The 21,163-nt window shown below is 37.9% G+C and overlaps 1 protein-coding gene across 1 annotated transcript in view; it reads left to right on the top strand.

The window, feature by feature from the left end:
* MNAT1 (MNAT1 component of CDK activating kinase) overlaps window positions 1-21,163 on the top strand; it is a 199,286-nt gene that overhangs the window by 98,848 nt on the left and 79,275 nt on the right. Inside the window, exons 5-6 of the mRNA XM_004612381.3 lie at window positions 479-619; window positions 7,847-7,972. Of these exons, the coding sequence (XP_004612438.1) occupies window positions 479-619; window positions 7,847-7,972 (267 nt within the window). The remainder of the gene's footprint in view (window positions 1-478; window positions 620-7,846; window positions 7,973-21,163) is intronic.

Raw genomic sequence — 21,163 nt, 5'->3', positions numbered from 1 at the left:
TCAGGCTGTTGATGCACTTGCCCCGAAAGTACAGGTTGACCTCTTGGCTGCACCATATCCCCTTGTTTTTATATTTTATATTATTGTTAAACACTTAGATGTGTTATAACTGTGTTTTTTGGTTGGTAATTATTATTTATGTGCATAAAAATAAATAAAAAACATTATTGGTCATTCTGTGAGAGTTTTCCTATTAGTGATACTTGGTGGTAGTTGCTGTTGACTTAAACATAGAAACATAGTTTCAGGGACTGGAGAGATAGTACAGGATCTAAGGCTCTTGCCAAGGTTGTGCAATAGACCCTGGATTTTACCTGGCACCACATAAAATCCTTTGAGCACTGTCCGGAATGAACCCTGAGCATCACTGAGTATTGTGGCATGCCCTCCCCAAACCCCCGCTGATCAGATCCCCCATCAGGAAGTAGTATAGGATTGACCTTGGACACCAAGTTTAGACAACTGTTTATGTTTTTAGACTCGGGAACAGGAAGAATTGGAAGAAGCTTTGGAGGTAGAACGACAGGAAAATGAACAAAGAAGACTATTTATACAGAAAGAAGAACAACTCCAACAGATTCTGAAAAGGAAGAATAAGCAGACATTTTTAGATGAATTGGTATGTATTAATGCTAACTCTGATTAAAAATGTCGTTGGTTTTGAAGTTGAGGGCACTTCAGTATTTGTTTTTTTCCCCTGTGTTTTCTTTTTTTAAAATTAAAAAATTTGGGGCTGGAGAGATAGCACAGCGGGTAGGGCGTTTGCCTTGCACGCGGCCGACCCGGGTTCAAATCCCAGCATCCCATATGGTCCCCTGAGCACGGCCAGGGGTAATTCCTGAGTGCAGAGCCAGGAGTAACCCCTGTGCATCGCCAGGTGTGACCCAAAAAGCAAAAATAAATAAATAAATTAAATTAAATTAAAAAATTTTTTTTATAGATTCACAATGATTTATTACATTCAGCATTCCAACACCAGTCCACCATTACACCTTCCCACCACCATTGTTTTCAATTTTCCCAACCACCACCCAAACCTTGCTCAATAGCAGGCTTTAAATAACTTATTTTATATTGCTTGTTATGAATAACTTGCTAAAATGATCAAAAAGGATTTCCTTAGAAGAAAGTATATGATGATTGTTGTGTCTTACCCTGGAGCCATTAAGCCCTTGTGTAAGAGATTACTAACATGTTACAGGTTAAGTTTTGTGTGTTAATATTTTCTTGATCAAGATTGGTTGGCTTTACATCCCATCCAGTGTGGTTTGCTGCTGCTGGTATATTAGTGGTGTACAGTTTGAGATGTCATGCGGATGCTTTACAGGAATTCTAAAATTTTGAATGAGATTATATAGCTGGAGTTATATTTTTTAACTGGATGGAGACTTTGGGATTTGCAAACATCCCTGCAGCTTGTTGGTCTCTTTCGAGATTTATTTATTAGTCTCTGGATCCTGGCTGGTTAATGAGCTTGTATGGCACCAGAGGCAGTTTATGGGCATGACTGCCAGTCTCTGGGAAAAACAGACAGATGGGGAGAGGTCCCTCATCCCCGACTTCATGAGAGCCTTGAGATTTCGGTCACAATAATACCTGAGTTTTTCCAAAGATTCATTCCTGGAGGAGGCTCATCCGAGCCTGTGGAGCCTGGCAGCAAACACAGTGGTGATCGGAGTGTGGAGTTTTCATTGCCAGGCTCTGGGCTCTGTTTGGGCTGGTGGTGAGCTCACCTGCCCTGCTCTGGAGTGTCCTGGATGCGACAGCCTGGTGTGGAGTCTGGAGACGTCTTTGCAGCTTGTTAATCTCTCTTTCTTCAGTGTTTGTCTTGTTTATTTTACTTCTTTTCCTGTGTTTAGTTCATTTTTTGGAGACAATATCTGATGTTATTTTAGGAACCATTCAGTATTAGGCACCAGATCTAGGGCTCCCACATGCAAAACATGTATTCTGGCCCTTTGAATCATCTCCTGGGCCTACTATTTATTTAGGTTTAAAATAATAAAGAGGATTTATCTTACTATCTCATACAGTTTTTGTGATGCAAGTATACACAAGGGGCTTTCCTCTGTGACTCTGGTTTAAGTTTACACCTGTGACTATAGTCAAGATGTTGTCACGGGTCACTGTTCTCTTAAGATTGGAAGAGATGGGGCTAGAATGATAGTACAGCTGGCAGGGCATTTGGTAGGGCCAACCCGAGTTCTATCCCCAGCATCCCTTATGGTCCCCTGAGCACTGCCAGGAGTAATTCCTGAGTGCAGATCCAGGAGTAACCCCTGAGCATTGTTGGGTATGTCTCAAAAAGCCAAAAAAAAGAAAAGGATTTGAATGGATGGGGAAGTATGTATGTATCTACATACATACATTTAAATTGAGATAACATTGGTTTGCAACATTCTATTTTTTTACGCATAGATATTCACAACTACCCAAAAGTATATGTTACCACACCACACCCAGCTAATAAAGTGCCAGTATCCCTCTATCACAGGACATTGGGTCCTTCTTGCTTTGATCCTCTACCCTGTCTGATAACCTGGGACAGAGTTTTGTGTTTGGTGTCATAAGGTTTATTTTCATTTAGATTTGTCTGTTCCTTTGCTTTGTTTCTTTATATGCTTTGCTTGGTCTTCCAATATTTGTCTTTCTCATTCTGACTCATATCACTTAGTTCATTTTAAATTTTTTAAAAACTTCTTGTCAATACCAATTCTCAGGTAATAAAGTAATATTATAAACAACATGCAACTGTACATTGTTAACAGGTTGTATATGTTTCTAATCTTAATACATTATTTCCAGAGTATTTTTCTCCTGACTAATACTATTTTTCTCATGTTCAGTGTTTTGATCCCACGCAAAGTTTATAATGGTCCTGGTTATTCTGTAAGAGTTATATATATATATATATATACATATATACATATATATATATATATATATATATAAATCACTGTCATCCCATTGCTCATCGATTTGCTCCAGCGGACACCAGTAACATCTCCATGTGAGACTTGTTACTAATTTTGGCATATTGGATACACCACGGGTTAGCTTGCCAGACTCTGCCGTGAGGGCGAGATACTCTCAGTAGCTTGCCGAGCTCTTCGAAAGGGGTGGAGGAATTGAACCCAGGTCGGCTGCATGCAAGGCGAATGCCCTACCTGCTGTGCTATCGCTCCAGCCCATATATATGTGTGTGTATGTATATAAGTCTCTCAATGAGAGACGTTACTGGTGCCCACTCGAACAAATCGATGAGCAACGGGATGACAGTGATCCTCAAAGTATATATATATATATATTTACATATATATATATATATTTTTTTTGGTCACATCAGACAGTGCTCAGGGGCTACTCCTGGCTTGGCACTCAGAAATCACTCCTGGCAATGCTCAGGAACCATATGTGGTGTTAGGGATTGAACTTGCGTTAGTTACTTCCGAGGCAAATGCCCTACCTTTTGTACTGTCTCACTGCCCCCTTATTTAATATCTTTTTGTCAAAAAGAAATGGCCTGATTTGCAAACTATTTATGTTTTTTAGCAGTTAGCTCTTCATGTATTCAATATTGTTAGAGAAAGGAAATGAGAATTATCAAGGTTTCTATTGTGTTTCATGATAGTACATTGTTTGATGCTTATAACATAATAATACTGATGAAGTTACACCTACTAAAACCATCCTCTTGTCCAGGAAAGTATTTTTGCATTTTTTTCCCCTTCTATCAACATAATTTATTTCTCTGAGGTATCACTACAGTTTTACTGGTTAGTTGATTAACTGTTATTCTTTGATTTGGTAAATATGTGATTTTTTTTTTGTGATAGTGGGGTGAGGTCTCGGAATGAACCCAGAGTCTCACAGAATGTCAAAAAATGTACTCTGTGATTGACTTATGTATATGGCTCTGATTAATTTTTTTCCCAAAAGCACTCCAGTTCGTGAATAAAAAGAAGAAATAAGAGTACTTAAATTAGAAGTTGATAAGAAAGTAAAGAAAGAAAGTTTATGGACATTAATGAAGTTTAGGCAGATGCTTATCCTAAGTATTAGAATAAGTACTGTATGCACTTTTGTAGGTGTGGAATCTAAATTTGGTTCTAAGTATGAGGCATTTAAGCATTTAAAAGAGACTATGATATTTTTCTTAGCAACTTATATTAATTTTTGTTGGACATGGCAGATATGACTTCAGCAACTGAAATTCCTCACCATTTTATACATAGAAACATACTTTTATTTTGGTAATATTTTTCCTTCGTACAATTAACTAATCCCAAATTCAAAATGTAGACATAAGATGAAAAATAATCTATTATGTTTTAAAAATATTCCATACATTATAAAGGGTTATTAGATTTTATTTTGAGGGTACGCCAGCTTTACATAGCAGTTATTCTTAAATATTCTTTTTTTTCTTTAAAACTACTAAATTTTGCTGCCTTGTTGAACTACTATTGGCCTGAAGCTCCCTGTTAATTTGGTGGGGCATGAAGCAAGATGTGAAACGCCAATGTTGTACATTATATATAATCTGGAATTAATATTGTTTTTGTGAGACCCCCCCTGTGTCCCCTCTACTTCCTGTTTTCTTCACCTGCAAGTCATTACTGCACATACTTTCTTCACTGTTTAGATCATGTAACACGGTGGTTAAATAATCCTTAGCAATTTACTGTATTCATTAGGACAATTAATTTCAGTAGATTGGTTTAGAATACCACTGCAGTTTGAATTTCTGGTTTTCATTAAAAAATTTATTTGTAATGGTTCTTATAACTTTAATTCTGAATATCTCTTTTCTTTTTTTTTCTTTCTGTTAAACGGTTGATGTATATTTAGTCCTTACTGAATAATTGTGAGAATTCTTTTTATCTTCTGAATTCTTAAGCAAAATAAAATAAATATTTATTTTTATTGTATGTTCATGTAATTGATTTTATAAAAAATATATCACTGATACTTTTTGTCTAGACTCAAACATTAGATTTTCTGTATCTAATTAGGTAACAAATATTACTTACTACTATTATATATATTTTTTGGTTGTTGTGCTAAAAGTCACTTTTTAACCCTTTAAAAGAGTTGTAGGTTGAGGTTGTCATGTATTATGAAAGTATATATTACAATATACTGTTTGTGACAGGATTTTACTCTTCTGTCCTTCATGTTTATTGTTTAGTATTTGTTAATATGTGTCAAAAAATAAATTTTCTTAATCCTAACTTTAAACTAAGCTTTTGAAAAGTTTGGAAAAGATTTTTAAAAGGTCCTGACTTATTAAATTTTTTATGTTCCTGTTTGAAAATTCTCTTCAGCTAATGTCTTAAATTTTGTATGGGCTAATATTGTTTTCAAACACAGTAACAGATTTTTATTGGAAATATTGTTTGCCAGATGGCTTACTTAAAGTCAGTTAAAATAATCTTTTAAAAATGGTCATTATAAAGCCTTTAATGAGTATTACAGGTAGTCTTATTAAAATTTCTTTAAATATTAAATGGACCTTTAGGCAATTAGTGTAGGTTCCAGAAAGCTAAGAAGAATGAAATAACTTGAAAGTCTGAATCTATATTTTATTTATTCCAAAGAGTATGTGAGCTACCCGTAGTTTAGTATTTTACTCTATAGATTGTTTTTGGTGCTAGAACTACTGTTCAGTTTTGGTTCAACATTCACAGAGGTTTTCTAGTCTCCAAGTTTTGAGTGCTAATATAAAATTTGTACTGGTTTGAAGTAATTTTAGATTTAGAATTAAAATTAGGATTTTCTTAGAACCAAAATTTGTTGTAGGGTCCTAGAATGTTTATTAAATTTTACCTGTTTACTAGGAATCTTAATATTCATGTGCTTTTATTGTGTGAAAATAAAACTAGGATTTAAAAGGCCAGATTATTGATTAGTAAGTTTTTGAAGTGAAAACATTCATTGTCTTGTATTTATATAATATCTACATTTTAGAATAAATAGGAAGTAAGGAACAATATTTGAATTCACTGGAAGTATAATTTGACAATAATGGAAATTAATTTTTTCTTCTGTTAGTTTTGCTACATGAAGAGATAGTAATAGCTTTTAAAAGGCATTGTGTACCTTAGTCCATTTGAAATGCCCTTTCATTTTGTATTCTATTATAAAAGTGTTAATGGAAATCTAGGAGAGCTGTAGGATTTCACAGAGATTCTGTTATCATTGCATTTCTAACACTGTGATACTAATGTTATCATAACATTACTAATAATTGCATTTATTGTGGAGTGAAAAGTTTCAAATGTATGTTCACAGTGTATTATATTCAGTTTCAGTCATTATTGCTAAAGCCAGGCTACAAGTATTTTGCTCCTTAATAATGTTCTATTTTATAAATAACATGTTTTTCCACTTGAAAAATTTAATCTTTATAACATTGATTTTGCAGAGTATTTCTAATACAAGATTTTAGGTCCAGATTTTTTCTACACAATTCAGTTAAATCAAATTGCTTGTTATTTGAATAATTTCACAAGTGTAACCCAAAAACAATTCCCTCAAATATTATAATTAGCCACAGTTGCACTTAAAACATTGTCATATTTGGAATGAAAATTAGATTGTATTATGTGTTCACTTTTATTCTGTGAAATTTTAACAATATAGCTTTTGGGATTAAATTATAAGTAGTAGCTATTTTAAAAAAATTTGTAGGCTGTGTGTGTGTATATGTGAAAGAGATTTTTTTATTGTTGTTTTTGGCTTCTTTATGTTCTTTGTTTTTATTATCTGGTAAATTAGAAAGGGAAGAATCTGTATTGCATTTTTGTTTAGAGTTCAACCTTAACTCCACAGTTTTATATTTGTAAGAGAATTTCATTTTATTTTATTATTTTATTTTTTTTTTGTTATTTGGGTCACACCCGGCAATGCACAGGGGTTACTCCTGGCTCTGCACTCAGAATTACCTCTGGCGCTGCTCAGGGGACCATATGGGATGCTGGGATTCGAACCCGGGTGGACTGCGTGCAAGGCAAACGCCCTACCCGCTGTGCTATCACTCCAGCCCTGAGAATTTCATTTTAAAGAGGATAAACAATAGTCTACATATAAGAATGTTAGTTGATTGTGTTACTAATGTTTTATGTGCAGGTTTATATATGATTTAGTATATTACACATTTGCTATCAATTTGCTATTAATTGAAAATTTTTAGACTTAATTTCTAAGAGTTAGTTAGAAAATAAATATACTTTTGGCTATACTTAACAGTAGTTCTATTGTGTAAAACAGAGCAAGAATTATTTCCTAATCACTGTCATCCCATTGTTCGTTGATTTACTCGAGTGGGCACCAGTAACATCTCTATTCCAAATTTAATGGGAAACAATTTCAAACGAGTCTAAATTCACTGGTAAACTTAATGTCTGATGATAAATATTTGATATGTTAAAATACTTCGGACTACTCTGTGATTAGATTAACATGATTTTTTAAAGAAAAATTAATAGATATGATTGGCTTTGTAAAATGAAACTATTCTGTTCTTTTTAATACTGATTTAATAAAAATTACTGTTTTGCAGCTTATTTTGATTTATGAATCTAAACCAGCTTTCTCTTATTATAGAAAGTGAATTGTATCACTTGTATCACTTGTCATCGATTTGTATCACTTGCATCACTTGTTCGTCGATTTGTTCGAGCGGGCATGAGTAACGTCTCCATTAAAATAAATTATCTTTTGTAAATTCACCATAAAGTGAATAGCTAGGTTGACATCAAGTACTTTTATGACAAGCATAATTTAGAATAAAAGATTTGTTTCTTTTTAAAATTTCATATTGTACTTTAACTTTTTTTTACAGGAGAGTTCTGATCTCCCTGTTGCTTTACTTTTGGCTCAGCACAAAGATAGATCTACCCAATTGGAAATGCAACTTGAGAAACCTAAGCCTTCAAAACCAGTGACATTTTCCACAGGCATCAAAATGGTAAATTATTTTATTGTTTATTTCAAATATTAAATTTAAAGATTGCATTTTATAATTTTATGTTGGTTTTTATAGGTAAACCGAAAGGTTCAGATGTTTAGGATCAGTGTCCATGCTGAAAATATGAATATGCGTAGTGTAAGAAGAAAGTGAAAACTAATAATTTTTAACTTTGCAGGACAGTTTTATTTGTATATGATAATGGACCTGTTTGTCTTTTCTCTTGGCTTTTGGGCCACAGCCTGTGGTACTCAGGGTTTACTCCTGGCTTTGCATGTAGAGATAAGTCCTGGTTTTGCTCAGGGGATCAAGTGTTGTACCAGGGACTGAACCAGTTTCTACCACACACAAGGCAAGCCCTTTCCTCTCCAGCACCAGAAAATATTTCTTAAAGGAAAATGCAGGAGTGCAAAGATAGCTCAATTGGTAGAGCATAAACTTAGCATGTGCAAAAAAGTCCTGAGTTGATTCTTAGCACTGTATCGGTCCTTCAGCACTGCTGGGTATAGGCCTGGTGACATTGTTGTGTCAGAGCAGTTAACTGTTCAGTCAGTACTATTCACCTGACACCATTCAGTGAAGGAGAGGTTCCCAGGCTAACTACTGGCCTAAAATTAGAAAACCATAACTCACTAGATGAGCGATCAATTCAGGAACCAGTGCTGGTGTAGGGAAACAGGAGCTGTAATTGACAAATTGTTGGAGGTGCAGTATGTGCAACTCTTGACAAATATTTTATGGGAACTGAATTTTTCTTTCTTGCATCTCTATCAGACTTGTTAAAAATTATTTCAGAGAAAAGTCTTTTTGAATTTCTGGCAGAAGGAGAAGAGGAACCATTTGAAATATGTCATGGCATTTTGTATTAATTATTATTGTTGTTATTACAGTGTTAGGGATCAAATATGCTATGCAAGAGCTCTGCAGCTGAGCTATATTCTAGCCCTATCATTCAGAACTTTCAGGGCTGGAAAGCTACAGTGGGTAAGGTGCTTCCTTAGCATGCTGTGACTCAAGTACCATCCCAGGCATCCCATATGGTCCCCTGAGTCCTGCCAGGAATGATTCCTGAGTGCAGAGCCAGAAGTAACCCCTGAGCACTGCTGGGTGTAGACTACCTCCACAAAAATCTTTGTTTTTACCTCTTCATAAAAATAGGTGGTATTTCTAGTTTTGTTGATGTGAAAACTGAGTCTCAGGATAAGATCACGAATAAAACATGGCACTTGAAAATCCTCATCCTTTTCTGGATCTGTAGGGAACCTACCTTGCATGTGGCAAACCTTGTTTTGATTCCTTACATCTCCTATGGCTTTTAGAGCACCACCAAGAATAATTTCTGAGTACAGAGCCAGGATTAATCTCTGATCATTGCCAGTGTTTCCCAAACAAAACAAACCATGTAGGGGCTGGAGAGATAGCACAGCGGGTAGGGCATTTGCCTTGCACGCGGCCGACCTGGGTTCAAATCCCAGCATCCCATATGGTCCCCTGAACACGGCCAGGGGTAATTCCTGAGTGCAGAGCCAGGAGTAACCCCTGTGCATTGCCAGGTGTGACCCAAAAAGCAAAAAAAAAAAAAAAAAAAAAAAAAAAACAAACCAAAACAAACCATGTAAATTCTAATTTTTTTCCAGCACAGAAGGCACCTGAAATACAACTCCTTTTTTTATATTCTCATTAATAAAATAAACATAATAGAAAATGAATTTAAGTGTTTCTTACTGTTGTTTTCGTAAGACTTATAACATCTGTTATAATAATTTTGCGTTGTAAATGATGTATTCATGATGATGTCATTAACAGTATTGTAAATCACAGCACCGCGATAAAATGTAGAATTATCGTATGTATTGATAGTAAAGAAGCCAGTACAATGACCTTTTCTTCTTATTATTTTTTCTATTAAAATTCAGACAAAACGAATTTTTTTTTTCTTTTTTGGATCACACCCGGCGATGCACAGGGGTTACTCCTGGCTCTGCACTCAGGAATTACCCCTGGCGGTGCTCAGGGGACCATATAGGATGCTGGGAATCGAACCCGGGTTGGCCGAGTGCAAAGCAAATGCCCTACCCGCTGTGCTATTGCTCCAGCCCCCAGACAAAACGAATTAAATCTGACATGTTAAATTTGGAAAGGGTCCAAGAAGACATAAACATGATCAATGTATTTAGAAATAGAACCTTTGAGATATGAGCAAGAACATATAATTTAAATTTAGAGAAAGCTGAAAGATATCATAATAAAATAATAAGTAAGATATGAGGATTTAATTATATTTTTGGGAAATATTGAATTGGGGGAGTGGACATTTTGCTTAGGATTGTTTTACTAGAAGCGTTTTACTAGTAACATCATAAATTGAAGGTTTTTAACATTATGTTTATAAATGCTAAAATAAATCCATGCAGAAATAATGGGTTTTGGGTTTTCTCTGAGGGTAGTCAAGGGCTTCTATTGACTTGGTGCTTGGGGGTTGCTCCTGGCCTACTCTGATCAGTTGTTGCCAGAGATTTAATCATGTCTTCTACATCAGAGCGTGCACTCCAGCCCTTTGAAATACCTTCTCCGCCTTAAATCCATGTATGATTATGAATATTTTCCTGAGAAACTTGGCTATCATATGTGTTGCAGTCCATTTTTGGGGAGGGAGGTTTATGAGGGCTCTCAAGAGGTGGGTGTTTGGGGAAGTGGAAGGGAATTCCCACCAGTGATTTGCCAGCTAGAAGGGCGGTTCAGTACATGGGCCTGAGGATGTGCATCTTTTTGTACCCTGCCGTGCTGAAAGCCTCTAGGGCCACACCCAAGCAGTGTTCAGGGGACCTCTAGGGCTGCAGTTGGCAGTTCTTGGGGGACCGTGTGGTGCCAGGAATCAAACCCTGGTTGGGTGCATCCTAGGCATGTGCCCTAACTGCTGTACTATCTCCTAATCCCAGGTTTGTAATCTTACTAGGTCTGTATATGTGCATGACCAAAGCCTACATTGCTTGTCAGTGTGGTACTGTAATTTTCTTTATCTAAATAGTTATTAGTGTGCCAAGGGTATTGTGGTTTTTCATGTCACTATTTTTCTAATAATGCTAATAGAAGAACTATTAATAGGACTAGAGTAGAAAGTGCTGTTAGCTTTTTGTTTCATGGGTCGTTATTATTCCTGTATAATTTTGCTCTTCTCCATTTAATTTCTATCAGATTATTTTTATGTTAGAATATAACTTGTCTCATATTTGGGGTTGTAAATAAATTTGAAAACCATGGGCTTTATTTAGTTATTTTTGGCAAATCTCTGTATTTCTTAAAATGCACAATTGATTACTTCCAGTACACTACCATTCTGTTTGAATTGCACCTCCTGTTAACAAGAAACTTTTCCAGTTTTTGCTACTAATGCTGCTAATGCTTCATCCGAGCCTCCATCCCCAGTGTGAAAACATTACCTTTTTTTTTTTGAGTCTTTGTCTATGTTGTCATGGATGTCCTGGAGTCACCACCCAGATCTTCTTTAGTTTCAGGGTAGTGTAGAGTTCATAATGCCTAGATAATTGAATTGAGAAGGCTTAAGTTTTCTGAAAAGGACCAAGAGCTTCTAGCAATGTTATGATTTAAATAAAATTTTTTGTGTTAGCAAAACAACATAAAGTGCACATGTGACAAAGAAGTTTAGTGGTTGTATTAAGAGAATGTGCTGGAGAGGTAACACAGAAGGTAAGGAGCGTGCATTGCACACAGTCACCCCGGGTTTGATCCTCAGCATCCGATATGGTCCCCCAGCCACTGCCAGGAGTAATTCCTGAGTGCAGAGCCAGGAGTAATCCCTGAGTACTGTTGGTATGGCCCTAAAACAAAACAAAAAGAGAACTATATATGACCTTTTCTTGGGCTGGAACTGTGGTATAGCATGTAAGGTGCTTGCTTTGCATACATTCAATCTGTGTTTGATCCCTGGTACCACTCCCCTGACCCCCATCAGGAGTGATCCCTGAGCACTGTCAAAAAACAAACAAACAAAACCCTTGAAAGACCTTTTCTTTGTAAACTGAGATGTTCCTGTAGAATCTATATTACTGCAGTTCTGATGTTGGTAATTTATGTCTTGTCTTGTCTTTTTTTTTTTCTTTCAAAAAGTCTGGTGAGAGGTGTATCGTATATTTACATTTTGGATCTGTTCACAGTTTTGATTTATTTTTTTTCTGTTTTCTATTTCGTTGCTTTTCCACTGCAGTAATAGCTGCTCTTTATTATTTCCTTCTTCTCCTAAATCGAGTTATGATTTTGTTATTAGTTTCTAAGTGGGCTGGAGCGATAGCACAGCAGATAGGGCATTTGCCTTGCATGAGGCTGACCCGGGTTCGATTCCTCCATCCCTCTCGGATAACCCAGCAGGCTACTGGGAGTATCCTGCTCACACGCCAGAGCCTGGAAAGCTACCCATGGCATATTCGATATGCCAAAAACAGTAACAACAAGTCTCACAATGGAGACATTACTAGTGCCTGCTCGAGTAAATCGATGAACAGTGGGATGACAGTGCTACAGTGCTTACTCGTTTCTAAAGGATGTAGCTTAGATTATTGAGAGTTCTCTCACTTTTTATTATTGAAGTTTGTTAGTTTAAATGTTCATTTAACCATTTCTTTAGTTACATCTCATATATTTGGACATACTGTTTTGATATTTTGAATACTTTTGAGATGTTTTTCCAAGTTGAGTTTAAATGTGCAAGAAGCTTATTAAGGAAAGTGCCTCTGTTAGAAAATGAGAGGCAGCTGTTGGAGGCTGCGACAGTTATTTAATTGTAGGTCTGACCTCAGTGAAGGAAAGAAAAAGATTGGGAGAAGTCTCTCAGTTCATTGATTCTCACCTGGGACTATATGATCTTCCCGTGGGCTTCCAGGATATTCGAAGGGGCTACAGGTGAAAATTGTGTAAATGGATGGTCACCACAGGAGATTATGGGACCAACCACAATGGGAGGGAGCACAGGACGGAAGTGGTCAGGAGGAGGCCACACAGTTAGGATAGGGAAGGGACCAGTATGACAGACATGACAGAATTAGTCGGAAAAGATCACTGTGAGAAGAACTGAGTGTTGAAAGTAGGTAGAGGGATATACATGATAGCCTTTCAGTATCTGTATTGCAAACCATAGTGCCCCCAAAAGGGGTGCCAGGGGGGAGAGAGGGAGGCTGGGAGGGAGAGGGGAAAGAGAGAGGGAGGGAGAGAGACAGACACAGAGAGAGAGAGAGAGAGAGAGAGAGAGAGACAGAGAGACAGAGAGACAGAGAGACAGAGAGAGACAGAGACAGAGACAGAGACAGACAGAGACAGACAGAGACAGAGAGAAAGACAGAGACAGAGACTGCTGTAGAGTCGGGTGTGGGGAGGATGGAAACTGGGAACATCGGTGGTGGGAAATGTACACTGGTGAAGGAGTGACGGAACTTGTGTTAGAACATACGACTGAAACCTAATCGCGAACAACTTTGTAACTGTGCATCTCAATGAAAATAAACAAAAATTTTTACAAAATAAAGATGGGCGTCACATTTAGGAAAAAGATCGACAGTCTTAGATGACATCAGTTTTAGGGGAAGGGTGGTCTCCCCTGCGGTTCTCAGGGCCACGATGCCACTTCGCGTGACACTTGGTCCTGCTGTGTGGATCTGACGGTTTGTGTGGGGGCTTTGGCCCCGGGCTGCATGGGCTCTGTGGTGCTCAGGGGCCATCAGGGCTGTCCTCACCATTTGAGGGTGCAGGGAGCTTGTGAGGTTTTAAGGATAAACTTGAGACTTTGAGCAGCTCTTTGAGAGCTCTGCCCCGTCCCTGTGACATTTGTTTTTGCGGGAGCGGAGCCCTCCCCAGCTTCAGTGGTAGAGTCTGAAAATGCGGGATTCCTCAGGCCCTGCAGTATCCCCAGCCAGCAGAGTCACAGCCCTCTTTGTTCCGGGGTTATACCCAATGGTTCTCGGAGGAGGGATGTGAAGTGTTGGGGCTTAACTTTGGGTCTTGGCACAGGCAAAGTGTGCACTTCTCACCACTGCCCTGTCTCCCTGGTCCCTCACCACATGGCAGCTGGAGAACCCTTGGGGCAGATTTCTTTTTTTTGGCAGTGGAGTTCTGCATCTCCTAAGTATGGAACTACCTTGATATTGCTACTTCACTCAGTCATTGGTTAGAGTCTGTCAAAAACATAACCTTTCTGTAAATACTGAAATTGGTTTCAGCATGTAGCAGCTGGTATTCTTGGCCCATTATGCTTCTGTATTTGATGAGCTGAGACTTTCAATCATGTGGTCATCACAGTTGTATTTTATTTCGTTTAAATTATTGTTTACTTTTGTTTTTCATTTCTTGTTTGACCCATACGGTTTTTAGAAATGTGCTCAAATTTCCAAATATTTCCAGATTTTTAGACTATTCTTTTTGCCATTAATTTCTAATTTAATTCCAATGCAGTGAGAAAACACACTTTGTATGATTTAAAACATCTTTGTTGTCATGGGACTTGTTCTGAATATAATCTAAATTTGCATATATGTGGTGGTGTATGTGAGTGTGTGTGTGTGTGAACTTGGGGAGAGTGTATTTTGAATGTGATTAAAATAAATGTATTAGCATGATTAAATCTTCAGTTCCTTACTGATTCTGTTCTTTCCCTCAAGTACATGAGAGGGAAGTATTGAAGTATTACACTTCAACTGTGGACTTTGAAAAAAGATTTAAAACTATTTTAGTACTTATACAGTACAGATAGTGTCCACTTTTCTCTCATCTCCATTCTTTCTCCATTATGGTAGTCTTAGAAACTGTTACATGTTGGATATCATTGGTTTGTCCTTTCCCCCTTGCCACTAGGAGCTTAGGTTTATCAGTCACACCCATCAAAGTGCTCCCGAGTCACTCCCATTCCTTTGTTTATCTGTAACCAATTCTACCAGTTTATCTGCTCTTCCTCTAATCAAACTCTGTTAATTGGTAAGGTCAGAACTTCCTAGGACACTGAATATTATAACATTGCCTTCCTCTCCTCTTTATGCCTTTTGAATAATTTACTTTAAAGCTATGTCTTTTTTGTATAGACACAAGAAGACAATATTATGTTTTTATAATTTAAGACTTAATTGGCCTCGATATTCCCTCCTGGGCATCTGCTTTCTCCACTTAAGCCTCAGTTGCCCTCAGTTCCTAGCACCCCAAAGTAGGGTCCCCGACGTGGGACGGGAAGGATCCAGGGCAAGCGGTGAGTTATGTGCTACCCTGGCATCGAGATGGGCCTGGCCAAAGTGCCTAATTCTTAACTATAAGTTAAGAGCTTGATCATAGACAAATGCTGTCATGATCCAATAGTAATTATGAGACTGGGACGCTGCCAGGGATAGGAAAGACTGATCTGGCCTGAGCACTGTAGTCTGAGATTGAGATGGCCCCAGGAGAGCAATTCTATAAGCTTTAATGCATCTCTTATTGTGTCCATACAAAATAATTAATATTATGAATTCTTATATGTTTGCTGGCTGAGGAGAAGAGAAACACATTCATGGGACTCTGCCCTTGGGTGGATCCTCCTGCTGAAAGAGAATTAAGTCCTAGGAGAAGCATCCCCTGAGGGAAAAGAACCTTACCCTATTGCTGACCATACCTATGTGTATGCCTCAACCCCCTCATGCTGTGGAGATTTAACTAGGCTGGAAGAGTGGGTCGGGGGCCAGATCCATCGGGGCCAGATCCACGGGGCGAGATCCACGGGGGCCAGATCCACGGGGGCCATATCCACAGATCGAGAGAGAGAGACCGAGAGCCGGGAGAGAGGCAAAGAGAGAGAGAATGAAGTAGGATGGGGGAGAAAGAAGCAGGAGGAGAATCAGAGGAGAATGGAGATGGACATGAAATAAACCGATTGAGCAACCAGTTTGGCCTCCGTCCGTCCCTTCACCTGCCTCACCGCCTGCGCACGCCTTTCTTTTTATTTTTGTGTTTTACACAGTTACATTTTTAAAGATCAGGGTGCATTAATAGTTTTAAATATCTTGGGCCAGAGACATAGTACAGAGGGTAAGGCACTTGCCTTGCACACTGTTGATTCAGATTTGATCCCAGCATTTCATTTGGTTCCAGAGTACCACCAGGAGTGATTCTTGAATGCAGACCCAAGAGTGACCCCTGAGCATCACCAGTTATATTCCAACCCCCCCCCTAACCCAATCTACACATTCAACTTAGGTCTTGTTTATATTTTTTTTATATTTCTCCTCATCATTTTTCCCCCTTTACCTTCTGATATGTATGGAGCATATTATAATGATTATCTTAATCATTATAATAATGATTCTCTTTGCCTCTTTTGACTGGTTATTTTTACATGGTGCAGGTAATGTATTTGTACCTTGTACTTGAATAATTGGTAATTTGTGATAGCCCATTAAATATTTTCAAACTGCATGGGGGTGCACTTAAGTCACCTGGAGTCTGAATGATCCTTGCTGGTTTACTTCTGAGGATACAGAGCATACTGCTTTAACTTCACTTTTAAGAAGATACCATCTTGAGGACTATATCTGAGCCTCAAGGCCTTTTACTGTGTTTACTGAGATTATGAACTATTTTGATTCTCTGAGCTTTGGGAATTGTTTGGCCTGTTGCTTTCTAAGTTATTTTCTTGACCTTGAGTAGCTTACACCCTTTCATAGTACAAATCAATATTCAGGTTAAAGGCATCAGAGGTGGGTAAATTACAGCTTGCAGCCACAGCCCACCTAGCACCTGTTACTGTAACTCAAGTTTTATTGGAACATAGCCATACTCATTCATTTACTTATTATCTTTGTCTGCTTTCATGTTTTAATGACAGTTGAATAATTATAACACAGATCATATGACCTGCAAAGCCTGAAATATTTATCTGTCTGTATCATAAAGGTTCTTCTAATATTTGCTCTTCACTGTTTGAGAATTTTTATCCTATGCTATATTTTCCTAGCGGGTAGGGCATTTGCCTTGCACGTGGCCAACCTGGATTCCATTCCTCTGTCCCTCTTGGAGAGCCTGGCAAGCTACTGAGAGTATCCCGCCTGCACAGCAGAGCCTGGCAAGCTCCCTGTGGCGTATTTGATATGCCAAAAACAATAACAACAAGTCTCACAATGGAGACGTTACTGCTTGAGCAGTAATTTTTTTGCTCGAGCAAATCGATGAACAATGGGAGGATGGTGCTACAGTGCTAATCTGTCCTGCAAGTGCCCCCGTGGCAGTCATGAAGTCTGATCGATTGTGACTCCCAGGTTTTGTTTGGGTTCCCTTTTTAATGTCATAGCCTAGAAATGATCTCTAAGCAGTAATCTAGGGGAATATAGGGCATAGCTCATTTACTTCCCTTTCCTTTCCCCTCCCGCCTCCCCTCCCCTCCCTTCCCTCCCTTCTGTCTTTTCTTTGTTTTCTTTCTTTCTTTCTTTCTTTCTTTCTTTCTTTCTTTCTTTCTTTCTTTCTTTCTTTCTTTCTTTCTTTCTTTCTTTCTTTCTTTCTTTCTTTCTTTCTTTCTTTCTTTCTTTCTTTCTTTCTTTCTTCCTTCCTTCCTTCCTTCCTTCCTTTCCTTCTTTCTTTCCTTCTTTCCTTATCTTGGGGTCACACCTGGTGATGCTTAGGTGTTACTTCTAGCTCTGTACTCAGGAATTACTCCTGGCGGTGCATGGGTGAACCATATGGGATGCCAGGGATTGAAACTGGGTGGGCTGCGTGCAAGGCAAATGTCCTACCCCACTGTGCTGTCATTCTGGCCCCTGAACTAGCATTTTAAATTCCTTGGTAACCAGTGATTTTAAACATTTACTCATTTCACTTTTTTGGGTAGCTCTCGTTGTTCTGGCTCTTAATCTTTAATGGATTTAAAAATTGGCATGTTTGTTCTTTTATTGTTAATTTGTAAAAGACTAAATTGTTCTGTAAAGTATGTTTTCAGCTACATGTTTTAGGAATAATTTTTTCAGTCTGTAGTTAATTTTCCTGTTGATTTATTTTGAAGTGAAATTTAAAATTTTAATGAAGGCTAATGTATGGATTTACCTTCTTTTGAGGTATTTTACCTATTTTATAAGGACTTTTACATTTTTTTATTATTATAAAAGCTTTATAGATAATTTTATCATTTTTAACATATAAATCCTTGATCCATCTTGGCTTAGTTTTTGTATGTGGCACAAAATGCATTACTTTATGCATGTGAACTTTCAATTATTCTAGTACTATTTGTAGAGTAGATATTTTTTGGTCAGTCAAATTGCTTGTGCACATTTGGTGCCTCTGCTTTAAACCAATTGTTTATTATTATGGATCTATTTCTGTTCCCTGTTCAGTTCTGAAAGCTTGCTTTTTTAATTATTGTTACTTAGAGCAGTTTTTAAAGTTAGATAGTATAAGATAGTAGCAAGATTAAATTTTACAAAAGAAATTTTTACTCAAAGACTTTGTGAGATTCTGATTTAGATTCTGTGGGTCTGTCAATTTTGGGGGAAGTAAGTCATAACAGCATTGAGTCTTCCATTCTACAAACATTTCATACTTCTTCCTATAATTAGATCTCCTTTAATTGATGTTAACAATGTTTTGCAGTGTTTAGTGTTTGGTGTTATATTTACTAACAGATTTATTCCTCAGTATTTTATGTTTTTAGTATATCTTTTTATTTTAACTTGAGTCTTCTTTGCTGTCCAGGGGCTTTTAAGTTTGATATAGTCCCATTTATTTACTTTTGTTTTTGTTGACTTTGCCATTGTGGTCATCTCCTAGGTGACATCTCTGAGTGTCTGGAGAGTTTAGACATTCAAGATTCTGGAGAGTTCTGTGTTTTTTTTTTTTCAATGGATTTTGTAGATTCTAGTCTAATCCTGAGGTCGTTAATTTACTTCGAATTTATTTTTGTGAACGGTGTGAGATGGGTTCCAGTTTCTTTTGCCTGCCTGCCTGCCCTCTCCCTCCCACTCCCTCCCTCCCCCGTCCCTCCCTCCCTCCCTCCCTCCCTCCCTCCTTCCTTCCTTCCTTCCTTCCTTCCTTCCTTCCTTCCTTCCTTCCTTCCTTCCTTCCTTCCTTCCTTCCTTCTTCCTTCCTTCCTTCCCCATGATGTTACCTAGTTTCTCCAACAACATTTGTTGAAGACATTTTTGGTTCTATTTTATATACTATTTTGTCATAGATATACTGCCAATTAATCTGAAAGTTTAACTCAGGACTCTCAATTTTGTTTCATTCTCTTGGGTCTGTTTTTATTCCAGTACCATGAAGTTTTGATTATGTAGCTTTGTAGTATAGTTCAGAGTTGGAATGCAATACCTCCTATTTTCTTTATTTTTCTTTGGATTGTTTTGCTATTCGGAGATTTTTATGGCTGTATACAAATTTTAGTAGAGTTTGTTCCAAGTCCTTGAAAAATGTCACTGGAATTTTAATGGGTATTACATTGAATCTGTTTAATGCTTTGTATAGGAAGGTCATTTTGGCCATGTTGATTATACCAATTTAATGAACAGGGAATGTCTTTTTTTGGTGTCCTTTTCTATTTCTTCCAGTAGTGATCTTTGATTGTGTAAGTCTTTCACCTTCTTTGTTAAGTTGATTTCTAGGTATTTGATGTTTTGGGACATTATTTTGAAAGGGATTATCTATTTACTTTCTTTTTCACCTAGTTCATTTTTTGTATATAGAAATGCCATCAATTTTTGTTTGTTTTGTAATCTATTATCTTACTGTATTGATTTATTATTTGAGATTTTCTTTTTTGGTGGCATGTTTAGGGTTTTCCTTGCAGATTATCAGGTCATTTGCAAATAGTGATAGTTAGACTTTATCTTTTTCAATTTAGATCCTTTTGATATCTTTTTCTTGTCTGACTGCTGTGGTGAGGACTTCCAAATCTGTATTGAATAAGAATGATAAAAGTAGGCATCCTTGTCTTGTGCCTTTTCTCAGGGAAAAGGCTTTCAGATTTTCACCATTGAGTATGATATTGGCTGTGGGTTTGTTGTAGATGGCTACTAATATTTTGAGGTATATTCGTCCTATTCCTATCTTTTTGAGTTTATTTTTAATCTTTTGCTGTTGTTGTTGTTTTTTGGTTATACCTGGCGATGCACAGGGGTTACTCCTGGCTCTGCACTCAGGAATCACTCCTGGCGGTGCTCAGGGGACCATATGGGATGCTGGGAATCGAACCCGGGTCAACTGCGTGCAAGGCAAACGCCCTACCCTCTGTGATATCGCTCCAGCCCCTTTATTTTTAGTCTTAAGTGAATGGATATTGGATCTTGTACAAAGCCTTTATCATTTGCTGTAACCATATGATCTTTTATCTTTTTTTTTTAGTAATAAGGTAGCACTGTAGCACTGTCTTCCCGTTGTTCATCGATTTGCTTGAGTGGGCACCAGTAACGTCTCCATTGTGAGACTTGTTACTGTTTTTGGCATATCAAATACGCCACGGGTAGCTTGCCAGGCTCTACCCTGTGGGTGGGATACTCTCGGTAGCTTGCCGGGCTCTCTGAGAGGGATGGAGGAATCTAACCGGGGTTGGCCATGTGCAAGGCAAATGCCCTACCCACTCTGCTATCGCTCCAGTCCCTCTTCAATGTATACATTGGAAAGGACAAAATGGAATGGGGAGAATAAGCACCCACTGATAAGTATCAGAAAGCTGCAGTCCTGGGAGCTGGAGCGATAGCACAGCGGGTAGGGCATTTGCCTTGCAAGTGGCCAACCTGGGTTTGAATCCCATCATCCCATATGGTTCCCTGAGCATCACCAGGGGTGATTCCTGAGTGCAGAGCCAGGAGTGACTCCTGTGCATCTCTGGGTGTGACCCAAAAAGAAAAAAAAAAAGAAAGCTGCAGTCCACTAAGTTTGTAAACAAAATTCTATCAGAATGTAGCGTATTTTTTAAACAACATTAAATAACATTATATCAGGTAACACTACTACCTATAGCATATGGGTGCTTTTGTGGCACAGCATCAAAATCTCCTATCATATGGTGCAGGGTACAAAATACCTACTTTCTGGCTCCATACTGAATGTTTGCTGACTCCTACTACTACAGAATCCTGACTGAGCCAGCCAGGAATGATTCTAGCCACAGAGTCAGGAGTAAGCCCAAGTGTGACCCAAACACGGCGTGTGGGTGGAGTGATGCAGAATAAAATATACACA

This window comes from Sorex araneus, chromosome 3, assembly GCF_027595985.1.
Source record: "Sorex araneus isolate mSorAra2 chromosome 3, mSorAra2.pri, whole genome shotgun sequence".
Lineage (NCBI taxonomy): Eukaryota > Metazoa > Chordata > Mammalia > Eulipotyphla > Soricidae > Sorex > Sorex araneus.
Note: the sequence above shows the minus strand (reverse complement) of the source record. Positions and strands in the feature narration are given on the sequence as shown.